Source organism: Plectropomus leopardus, chromosome 4, assembly GCF_026936395.1.
Source record: "Plectropomus leopardus strain MGB_pleo_1.0 chromosome 4, ASM2693639v1, whole genome shotgun sequence".
Classification (NCBI taxonomy): domain Eukaryota; kingdom Metazoa; phylum Chordata; class Actinopteri; order Perciformes; family Serranidae; genus Plectropomus; species Plectropomus leopardus.
The window spans coordinates 4,486,731-4,499,052 of NC_142179.1; the positions used below are offsets into that span (position 1 = coordinate 4,486,731).

Below are 12,322 nucleotides of genomic sequence, written 5' to 3' on the forward strand. Positions count from 1 at the left end.
AGAAAAGGAAAACAAGTTGTGCTTTCCTAATAACAGTTTGAAGTCATAAAAAAGTCCTTCATGTACCTTTGACTCTTGCGATGGTGTCCTCTCCGTGCTCGGGCTCATGCTGTGTGGTCTCTCCCTCTGTGCTGTGCTCCACAGAGTGCTGGTACATGCCGGGGTTTCCAGACAGCAAACGCACGTAGTACTCCTTACTGTCGTAGCTGATGGCTCGCCGGTAACGGAGAGGCTTCTGCAGGAGGGTGATAAAAAAGAAGAAGGTGAATTCGTTGTAGCATACAGGGAAAAAAATAGTTTGCATTGTGTGTTTGTGGAACAAATGACTCCATCATGGAGAAATCACTACCTTTATCTCAGTAAGCTGACATAAGTTTGGAGCATTTTTCAGCATTTTATCATTTGGAAAATATTTCCAAAGTTTCTCTTTCTGAGCAACAGGGAGAGACTAATGCACACTTTTATAACGAGCAGGTGAGGCTACTGTCACGCTCTTTCTGGTCTGCCAAAGAATGCAACTAATTCAGAATTGTGCAGAAGTCTGAGACCAGAAGGAGAGCTCACATTATTTTAAAAACTTCACACTGTCTGCCTGTTAGTTTTCACAGCAATTTTAATTATTTATTAGTTTAAAAGGTGCTGCATGGCCTTGCATGAGACGATTTGTCAGAGATTATTTTAGTTCATGAACCAGGAAGGCCCCTCAGATCCTCCGACTCTTCTTTTTTAGTTGTTCCACAGAGGAGAACTAAAACATTTGGTGATTCTGCTTTTGGCCATTAAGCTCCAAAATGCTGCAACAGCCTGCCGGAGGATGTGAGAGAAATACTGATACTGTAAATGCATGCGCTAATTTTGGTGGGAAAGCAGTATTTGGGATACAACTTCAGAGTCACAGCAAAACAGAAGCACTGGGCGAGCTGAACTTCTTCATGTTCACATGCAAGTGTGCAAAAAACTTTACACTTTACTTTTTTAAAAACAGCTCAGAGAAATTTCCAGTTGCTTAAATTTGGCAAAAAAAAGTGTCAAATTTACCACAAACACCTTTTACACATAACAACACAAGATGAGTTTTAAACAGGAAAACCTTCAACCCCACAGCAAGTCCAAGTTTTTACTGCACGTCTTCTGAACCAGCAGAATCAGGCTTCATATCAAAACTGTCAACTCAGAGCTGCAACAGCTCTCAAAGCACGTTTGTTACTGTCATGCAGTCACTCCAGGCATCAGCAGGAGCTCAGTGATTTATCCTGTGGACTTCAGGAGGGTACCTGGGCTCGGTCAAGGACCCCAGCCAGAGCTGAGGGTACCAGGGGCACCAGAGGGGGAGAGGAGGGCTGGAGGATGTGGAAAAGAGGGAGGATGAGGGTGCATAAGTAGAAACCTGTCAACGTGTTTGAAATGTCTGTGCAGTAGAGATAAACTCCTCAAAGGCCAGGGACACTGCAGTCTGCTTCCATGTATATTCTTTTGGGGGGGGGATTCTTAAAAAGAACCGTCTAAATAATATATGTTCATATCTTCTATTTTCTTTTATTTTTTTTATTACCCCATCCCCTTTATTTATTTTTCTCACCTTTTCTATTTTTTATTTTATTTATGTTTTTATTTCATTTCTTTATTTATCAATTAATTCATTAATTTTCCCTTTTTACATGATTAAAAGGTTCATTTGGTTGTGTATATAGTTTTTGTACATTCACATAAACCAAGAAAGAAATTCTATTATTAAAATCAAAAGAGAATTATAATATTAAAAAGAAATTAAAGGTTCATATTAACAAATGAAGCTTGTGTGGTGCAGAATTTTAACTTTGTTCAACAAATACTGCCATCGACACTTCAAGCAAGGCAGGAAAACCTCAGCTGATGAGCTGAAATATTGGAGGACCGTATCAGGCAAATGGTGAGCAACGATATTCGGCTGCAAGTGTTTGACTTTGTCGGACAGCCTGCGAGAACTCCCCGGGCATGTCTAAATTATGCATTATGATTAAGCCGGGGGGACTTTGGATTTAATTATAGTGGGTCGATTTAAGGGGCCATGAGCCAGAAATTTGTCCCAGAAGGGATCTGAAGAATCTCGTGAACTAATGGCCAATTTTACCGAGCAAGGTTACATCATGTGATCAGCGCAGGGTCACGGGGTGACGGCCAGAGCGGTGAGATTTTCTTCAGTCACTTTTGGCTGCTTGTTTTTGAGTAAAATCACCATCTTCATGCTCAAAATGTAAAATGGGGTGACGAATTGTGTTTGAAGAGCCTGACTTTAATGGAAAGCTAAAAGGACGTGCCTGTGAGCCGTCTCTTTGTATCGTCCCGACCGAATAAATCATTGTGGAGTGAGGAGAGGCGCCCGCTGGCAAACTGAGAGGAGGATTATTTGTAGAGCAAACAAAGCTAAATGTGTCCCCGGCGGTGCCAGGAAAAGAGAGCCGCCGGCTGTTGATGTCACTTCCTCACATGACACCGCCGAGTTCGTCTGAGAGCAGCTCTATTTCAGGAGAGCTGTTCTTACCAGTTCACGACTCTGCGGGGGACCAGTCAAAGTTAGGGGCACAATACAGGAAATATTTCTAAAAAAAAGAATTTATTTTTAGTGCTTTTTTAGTGTGGGATCTAATATTTGCAGTCAAGGCTAGTGAGTGTTTTACATACAGACGTTTGTGCCAGTATATATTCATTATTTCACACATCACAGTTTATTTATATATCAATAAAAAATGAAAAAAAATAGTGTTGTTGTGCTTTGCTGTTGAAAATTTCATAAAGTGGAGAAACAGATAATAACCGAAAGGTGAAAAATGATAACCACATTGTCTTTTATAACAAGCGGAGCAGAAAAGAAGCAGTTCAGTTTCATGTTTTTCCAGAAAGAAATATTCACTGAGTCCCTTCGTGTCAGCTGAGAGTGCTGTAGGGGATCATGGGAACGTTATAATCCTGATTTAAAGCTGAATACCTGCGCCGAGTTGGTGTTTGGCTCCATCTCTGGGATGTACGGGTAGTGGATATAGAACATGTCGTTGCGGACCATCTTCTTCCTCATCCTGCAGGGCCCCTCCGTCATCTCCAGCACAAATTTGTCCAGGTGGGAACCGATGGGGGGACCCCAGAGGCCCCGCTCACGCAGCAGCTCATATTCGATGGACGCCCACTCCTCTGTCACGTACTTGAGGGCGTTCTGCTGCCGCTGAGGGAAGGAGGCACGGATAAGATGAGTGGTGAGTCACTTTAAGCACTGTTGCTGTAAATTATACATGCTGTCACAACTGCTGCACCAGTTTTTATTTGGTCCACCGTCCTGCAATAACATCCTGACTGCAATGTTACGCAACAGTCTGCTGGTTTGTCCTGCAGCCTGTTTGTCATTGTGAGTGTGCTGTAATATTGTAAAACTTCAAATAAAAGCCTGTCTCAGTTAAACTCCCAGTCTGGCTGTCACACGGTTCATTTTTATAAAAATTCTTTGGATTTATAAAAGTGTGTTGTTGGCTTCCTGCTGGAGTTTATGTTAGTCAGCTGCTTCAATCAAGCATACAATTATGCATATGTGTTTAACTTTATAAAAATATGGACATACAACACACATGGTTAGCTTGATAAGATTCTCACAGTTCACCATGTGCACCAAAGAACCGGCATAATAAAAAAGAGAGAAGCAAACAGCTTGAGTTCTTTGTGCACCCACTGTGCTTGGAAAAAATTGAGTTATGTTTGTTTAATTCTCTTCATGAAATAACGACAAAAGTGCTTTACCTCTTGATGTTCTTTGTACTGCATGGCCACCAGGTCGCGAACAACGGCGATGTGTGTGAACATCCACTGAAACGTCTCCTGTTAGACACAAAATCAAGATCGTAACAGAGCTGATGAAAAGCCATTAGACACCCGGGGCCGAGACGAATAAACACCACAAAAATGCAACACTCATCCGTGAATCTTTTGCATTAAAACTTTTCATACCAGCAGTGATGTGACTTTGAAACAGTTGCAACACTTGATCAAAACGTTGTGATGTGAGTTTGTGACAGTTACTGCGTTCCTGTCGACCCAGAACAGCGTCTCCGATAACATGTTTTATTTATATTATCAATGATAAATGTGTGCAACCAACACATGTTGAGTGTGGTGATAATGCCACATTACTCTCATTTTTACCCTATTACCTGTGAAATTTAGAGTTGACAATATGATTTTTTTGTTCTTAAAGCTCGCTCCAGCATACCTCACTGCTCTCCTACAGCACTGAGGCTGTCTGAGAAGCTGCTGATTTCCATCCCAGATAGTCACTGTAGCCGGAGCCAAAATGTGAAACTGTCTCCTTCTAAAATGTCCATTCAGTCTCCACCATCAAATGTTTTAATCTACATTAAAAAAAAGTTTTCTTTTGCTTTCTATGTGTTTTTATTTTATTTTATAAAACTGTGTAAAACCCAGACAAGTAGACAAGAAATCTCAATGATTTTTTTTTGTCATGGCCTTCGTGTCACGTGTGAATTAAAAAAAACGTAAAAATAAATATATTGATGTGCGAATTGATCAAACAAACAAAAAAAGGTGTGTAAAGGCCTTTACACACACACTGTGTATATATACATCTCCTACAGCTGTGCAGTGAGTGTCAGGCGTGTGTGTGAGTGTGTGTGTGTGTGTGTGTGTGTGTGTGTGTGTGTGTGTGTGTGTGTGTGTACCTGTGCAGACAGGCTGTTCTTATTCAGGCTGTTCTCCTTCTTGTTGCGGCGGACACCTGTCAGCTTGGAGAGGCCGAAGCCGCTGCTGACTCTGGACAGTTTGGACTGAGTCGCCGGCGCCACTGCTTCACCGCGACTGATACACTTCTTCTCGTGGACTGCACATCAGAGAGAAAAACACACACACTCACATGAGGGAAGTTATATATTTAGTCTTACTACTAAGGAGAAAGTCCCTCCGATTCGGGAAACTCTTTTTTTTCATTTCTTGACCAGGTTTTGCAAATTTACCTCGAACAATATCTGGCTACCTGCCAAAGTGTCTGGTTCAGCAGAGTCAAAACTTTAGCAGGAGGCCAATTGTATTTCAGCACTCTGCTTACGTTAGCAAAAGTTCGTAATGAGCAAGACAGAGAAAGAGAGAGAGAGAGAGAGAACCAGCAGGAGAGAGCGCAGATCAGCAGTAATCGGCCCTTTTGGCAGAATTTGAGTGTTTCATTTGCACAACAACAAGGGGAGCTCCAAAACAGTTCATCTAGTTATGTAAAGCTGGATAAAACACTCACTCCCAAGGAAAACAGACCGCAAATCCAACACGGACATGACTCAGAAGATGATCTGCTAAGTCTGAGTGTGTGTGTGTGTGTGTGTGTGTGTGTGTGTGTGTGTGTGTGTGCGTGTGTGCGCGCGGCTCACCCAGGTGGTTCTGCCAGCTCTTCAGTGCCGGCTCCTCCAACGCGGGCCGGGCCGTGACGATGTCCACGTGGCCTCTGTCGTTGCAGGGCAGAGACACTTTAAATATGTCCTCCAGCATCTGACGCTTGCTGTGCATCAGCTCCGTCCACACCCGGTTCACCGCCTTCAGCAGCAGCTGCCGCCCTGCGGAGGGACGACAACCATCATCTCGTTATAAGCACATCTTCGTTTTACTGACATCACAGCACAGCGCTGTTGTGAGGCTGTTTTATACATCTATTATACCTTTATAATACCTGACATATTCATCACAATCCTTCTACCTCCTGGTTTCCAAAACTCCTCATTTCTTCATGCAAACATCCTAAAACACTTGTTCCAAGACAAGCACTGAAGATTTTATATATTCATTAAATATTTCATATCTCACACCGTCTTAATATCTGACACTCATCACAATCTTTCTGCATCCTAGTTTTCAAAACAACTAATTCCTTTATGCAAATGCCCGCAAAAACAATGAAAAACACATATTTGTACCCCAAAACATGATAACAAGTATTAATTTTCAGTAAGTGTTAAAACCTTGCAACTATTATATGAGGGTAGATTGAATTTGTCGCAGTATTACACGCAAAATCCAGTCATGTCGAGTGCGATTGCTTAAAATCAAAAATGTTATAACATATTTTTAATTATGTCTTTTTTAAACTTATTTATTATTTATTTAACTTCATCTCTGTTGTTTATTTATTTACTTACTTATTATTACCAGTATTACTTACTTTTTTTTAACTCAATTTCTATTATCATCCCTGCCATTTTCTATTTTATTCCGTTTTTAATCTATTTATTTTTATGTCTATGATTCATTTATTACTCATTTTAACATTTATTGTCATTATTATTATTGTCATTCTTTTTTTTTAAACCAAATTTCTATTATCCCTCTTGCCATTTCTCAATTTACTTTGTTTTATCTTTCTTTATTTTTACGTCTATGGTTTATTTATTCATTTTTATATTTATTGTTATTATTATGAGAAGTAACAGTAGTAGTAGAAGTAGGAGAAGTAGTATTTTTAATTAAGTCTCTTTTTACTTCATTTTTATTATCACTATTACCATCTCTATATCTATTTGTCTGGAATATGGAATTGAAACTCAGACATTTAACTTTTGATACATGTATGACCTGAAGAAAAGAAAAGTCCAAAAACCTCATTTTCTCACCTGAGATTTTTGGACAGTTGGAGAAAATAATCACAACAGTCAGTGGGGTTAAACAGTCAAACACTCTCCACGCACGCACACACACACACACACACACACACACACACACACACACACACACACACACACACACACACACACACACCCACACACACACACATACACAAACATACACGTAACGGTGTCTCACCCTCGCTGACGTCGTGGCTGTGCGTCGCGTCAGCCTCGTTCTCCGTGGGCATCATGACATGCCAGGTTGTCATCCTGGCCTCTGCCTCCAGACCGAAGCCCTCCACGCTGCTGCGGAGACAAACACAGAGCGACTTAGTGCCGACCTGCCACGTTACGCCCTGAGGGGGGCGTCACAGGGACGGTGAGGCTGTTTGGCTTCTCTGCAGCAGATGAGTCCGCTCTCTGTCGTCGTACAGCGTGTCGTGTCACAGCATATTGTGTCCCCAGCATGGGAGGAAACTCGCTCTCCCCCACCTGCTGCACTTTTTGGAAACTATCAGTACTTCTGGCAGGACACACAGAAAAAGAGCTGCCACAATTTCACTCCAGTGGCGTGTAAGTGGACACGGCACAGTCTGAGTCCCAGAAAATAAACAACAAAGGTGTGAGACTCAGCAGCTCTGAAATAATCTCAGAGTTAAACCCAACAGATGGAGCCAAAAAACACTTAGTATAACTGTCAAAGTAAATTATTTAAGAAAGGTGTAAGTGAGGCTAACTAGCTCCAAAACTCCTAAATGTTTAATCTGGACTTCCTTTATGATTGTTTCACTCAGTCTCCTTTGATTTTGTATTATTTATCCCCAGAATATTGTTTTATCTTGATCAGAAACATGTCTGCAAATCCTTTATCTCATGCACTCTCATCAGTCTGTTATGAATCATTCACATTAGCACTGGGCGATATGGGCTAAAAAATTATAATGCCATATTTTTTAGGGCTATATCTCGATCTCAATATGTGATATGACAATATTGTAGGAATGACTATTAGTACTTTGAAGTAGAACTGTCTGATAAGTTGAGAAAAGTGCATCACTTTACTATAATGCACCCTTTAAAATCAGCAAAAAAACAATTTATTCCATATCAGGACACAACAATATCCGAAACAAAGACAATATAAATATAGTCTCATATCTTACAATATCTTTATATTACTCAGCACCAATTTACATGATATTCTTATGTATTTTTAACATCAAATCAATACTATCACAGTTATTGTCAACATCAGTACATCACGACACCCGTACATTCATCAGCTAATGATTAAAAAATTGTTTCACAAAAGTTTTACTAAAATGTCAAAATAATCAGTTTTGACTGAAATGTTCAAGATAATTTAATGACTAAAATGTGAAGAATTTAAAGACATAAAAAAAGGTTAAAATTTTCTTGACAAAGAGAATACTAAAATTGGCACTTTGTGCACACACACGAAAAAATGTACAGTACTGCCTCCACCTCAGACATGCCTTACAAAAGCTTACCTCCCGCTGTGCAGACAGATGAAGCAGTGAGCCAGACAGGCCACAAAGTCCTGGTCGTGGTTTCCCGGCCCGAGCACCAGGTTACGGTTGACGGTCAGGACCCGCAGAGCGTCCAGCAGGGCCACCTGCTGAGCCACCGTCTTGTGGGGTCGACAGAGCTGGTAGAGCACGGTCCGGTTCAGACAGTGGTAGATGGTGTCGAGGGACAGACCCTGGGAGCGTCTCTTGGACTGGAGGAGACGGAGGAAAACAAACAGGTGGAGGAGGTTTAGAGGGAAAGAGAGATGTCGGTTCTTGTGACACTGCTGCGCTCTGGATACGGTTAAAGCTGCTGTGGAAATATTTCTGTAGAAAGAAGATTTGTTTGAGCAAGCGGGGGGCTGAACTGGGTTAAGTGGGTCTCGGGTTGTGAAAGTAGCTTTGTTATTCTAGTGTTGTTTCATAGTCTGAGTGGAGAACTGCTGAGGGACTTCAAGTGGAAACACATTTGTAAAAATAAAATACGCTTCTTCCTGACAAGAACTGACGCTGTGGAAGTCAAAGAAGCAAACATTGAAATAACACTGCGACTATTAAAACTGTGTTTCGAGTCATTGGGCCTCATTCGCCAACATCTTCCTGAGGTTTTATTAAAATTTGTTCTTAAGAAAGGTCCTAACAATAGTCTTATTGTCTGGTTCATCATATGTTTTTAAACCTCAGAATTGTTTTGACCTCTGTTCTTATGATGATGAATCACAGGTCCTCGTAAATCGACGTGTGTGTGCCTGTTGATTCTTATTAGTATAGGTAAACACCCGAAAATTCCCATAACAGGGCATGAATCTGCAGAGCCGTGTGCAGGCACAGACTGAAAGATGAGGAAATATGGACAGAAATAATGCCTGAACAAAAGTCTGAAGCGGGCGGAGCACCAGACTCCAAAAAAAAAAACAAACCCAAAAAACGCTCTAGTACACAGGAAATTAATGGGGAATTATTTAAGTTTTCTTTGGTAAAAGGAGCTGCAGGGAAGAGTCCCGCGAGAGACCGTCCTCATCCAGCCCAGGCGTTACCCGCTTTTCATTGCTTTCATGTTCCCACTTTACAACGTCAAAGCACATGAACACAACAAAGTCGGAAGAACAACTTCCCAATTCGGAAACTACAACCTTTCGACATCACGTGAATGCAACATAAGAACACATCCCAAATAATAAAACATTTGTGAATGTCAGAATCTTTGTAAAAACTGCACAAGTGAGCTTTGAGAAAAATAAAATTAGGAACAGGTGATGAATGAGGCTCATTGTCCTACAACATTGATGAGTTTTGTCTTTAAGCCATTGGAAGTTACAAAGAAGTAGCAGAACTTTCTCGTTTGAGTTGCCTTTGATATGACATGAATAGTCAGACGTCAAAAACAGGATGAATAGATGAAAAGACGCGACTGAAGCACAGCTTCAAATCAACAGTGATAAAAGTCTGCATGCAGCGATAAAACCTGCGCTTTTAATACGCCACTTGACTCATAAAAAGGCTTTGGGTTTGTATTTAATGCACAGACTGTGTGGACTGGGTACTTACTGTATGTTTCAAGTCAACTGAATGAAATGAAAAGTAAATACATTCTAAGTCCTTCTGTACGCCTCAGCGTGAAGTGCACGGCCATCTGAATCACTAATCACAGCCAGACATTTCCAGGATACAAAAGGCTCATTATGGTTTGAAAAAATTAATTTCAGAGCGTAATCTCCTAATCTCCTCACTTGCACAGGCGTGTGTGCAGAAGGCGATGCAGACAAAGTAGAAAACTAAGTTCACACACATGACTTTAATTGGAAAAAGTCTCTGCGCTTAACTTAAATGATCACACATTCATGAAACCGTCCCTCAGAATTTTTCATTATGAAAAATGCCATCAATCAGTCAAAGCATAAACTTAACCATACATGCAGTAATTCACATGTATCTAGCTCCAGATATACGACATATAGACACACTGAGAAATACACATCTGTCAGTCAGTCAGGCCCTAAATGCACTAACAGCCGTATCTAATTTTTGTGCCTTCACGGGCTAAAATGAGTGAGTGCGGTCTGCAGTCAGACGGATACTGCTTATCTAATTTAATCCTGAGCGTGGTCACATTAAGAGGAAGAAGACTCATAGAAGGACGGTTATATTTCTCCATTCAGAGCAGCAGCACACAGACGCTGTCTGCATTTTGCCGGGCGTGATAAGTTCGTCTATAATTCGACTCTGGCTCACAGCCAAACATCACTGCTGTTGAAAATGCAGTCTGGCTTCTTTACGCCTGCGGCGACACTCTGCAGGTTCAGGAGGGGAAAGTGTGAATTTCCTTGGAGAGATGCAGGATATTCCCTTTTGATTTCAGTGAAAAAGAAGTCCCTTCTATTTATTATTCCAAGTAGGAAACTTCAGCATTACACATTTATAGAGTAACTTAACGGGATAGTTCACCCAAAAATGAAAATTCAGGTATTATCTACTCACCCTCATGCAGATGCAAAGTTGGGTGAAGTTTTGCAAACAACAAAAAACTGCCGGAGTTTCAGGGTGGAAAGGGAAAAGGTGTTGCACTCATCTCCCAAAGAATATAAGCAAATGGTGACCAGGATTCACACATTAAAAAAATACATAATAAAACCACAAAATGTCTCCATATGAAGTAATCCAAGTGTCCTGAAGCCCCGACATGCCAAGTTGTTTTGAAAAACATCCCTGCCGTCATGTTCACATATATGTGAGCTCGTGTGACACAGACGCACATCCACATGCCAGTGTTTGCATGCGACGTGGAAGCCTCCCACACACACAGCAGTTTTAAAACAGACAAAGGGACTTGTTGCTTGCTGCTGAGTCCAAAAGTCTCTCTCTCTCTGTGTGTGTGGGTTTTTTTTGGTCATTTAACCCTTTATAACCCAGATCAACATCAGTTTTGTTGTGCTGCATTTAGACACCTTCAACAAGCATTTAGACCTCTGAAACTTGACAAAAAACACGGAGAAAAGGCAACGAAAATCCTGGCAAAAAATGTCTGGCAAATTGCAAAAAAAAGAGTAAAATGTCACCATAGAATAGCCAGAAAAAAAAGTGGGGAGGATTATTAGATATTACCCAATAAATAGAGAAAAATGTCCAACTCAAAAAAAACCAACTCTTATTATTATATATTTAAAATTAAGGATTATTAATCATAGGATAATACTTTTCATGTCTTTTTCATCTGTTTGTTTTTTAATTTTTGTTTTGTTTCTTATTATTTTCAGGTAATTTTCTAATTTTGTTTTTTAATTATTATTATTATTATTATTTTTAATTTTGGCTTATTTTTGGGGCATTTCTGGTTATGCTGCTTATTGCCTTTTTGTCATATTTTTCAAAGAAATCCAGCCAGTTTGCTCGGGTTTCAACGTATTTAATAAGAATATTCTTTTAATTAAAAAATAATAATGCATATGAAATCTGTTTATCATTGGGTTTAATCTGTCAGTTCTGGACATTTCATGAATTTTTAAGGTGGTCGGGTTTGTACCTGTCCGATGAGCTGCACGATAAAGTCCACCACCAGCTTGGAGTCCTTGTTGAACATGCCCTGCCACAGCTTGTCCACCACCCGCTGGGTGAAGTAGAAGACGTTGTTGACCAAAATCTGATAACTTCCTCCGCTGCTGAGGGGCAGAGAGGCGTCTTCACCTGAACGGAGAGAAGCAGCAACAGAAGCCATGAGTAAACATTACATAACACAGTAAACATTATATATAAATAATAACTTAGTATCTCCAAACAATGAGAAGCTTTCTCCAAATAATGAGTTATCTCTAAAAATGGCTTAGTATTTCCAAATGATTAACTCAAAATAATGAGAAACATACTCAAAATTATGACTTGGTATCTCAAAATAATGAGAAATGTTTAAAATATAATGATTTGGTACCTCAAATGAGAAACTTTCTCAAAGTATATGTAACTTTTTTAAAATAACAAGAAACTCTCAAAATTATGACTTAATATCACAAAGAAAAGATAAACTTAAATGATGACATGGTATCTCAAAATAATTAGAAACGTTTTCAAAATAACAAGAAACTTTCTCAAAATAACGCCCAAGTATCTCAGAACAATGAGAAATATTTTCAAAATAATTAGTTAATATCTTAAAATTATGGAATAAAATCTCAAAACAAA

General features: G+C 40.0%; 1 protein-coding gene across 5 annotated transcripts in view; it reads right to left on the bottom strand.

The window, feature by feature from the left end:
- The window catches only part of wdfy3 (WD repeat and FYVE domain containing 3), a 137,962-nt gene that overhangs the window by 21,241 nt on the left and 104,399 nt on the right, over window positions 1–12,322 (bottom strand). For all 5 annotated transcript variants that reach the window (XM_088076349.1, XM_088076350.1, XM_088076348.1 and 2 more), the window contains 8 exons: window positions 11,670–11,830; window positions 8,132–8,361; window positions 6,817–6,926; window positions 5,394–5,576; window positions 4,698–4,855; window positions 3,763–3,840; window positions 2,966–3,196; window positions 67–235 (listed from right to left, as the gene is read on the bottom strand). In XM_088076349.1, coding sequence (XP_087932475.1) covers window positions 67–235; window positions 2,966–3,196; window positions 3,763–3,840; window positions 4,698–4,855; window positions 5,394–5,576; window positions 6,817–6,926; window positions 8,132–8,361; window positions 11,670–11,830 — 1,320 coding nt within the window. The remainder of the gene's footprint in view (window positions 1–66; window positions 236–2,965; window positions 3,197–3,762; window positions 3,841–4,697; window positions 4,856–5,393; window positions 5,577–6,816; window positions 6,927–8,131; window positions 8,362–11,669; window positions 11,831–12,322) is intronic.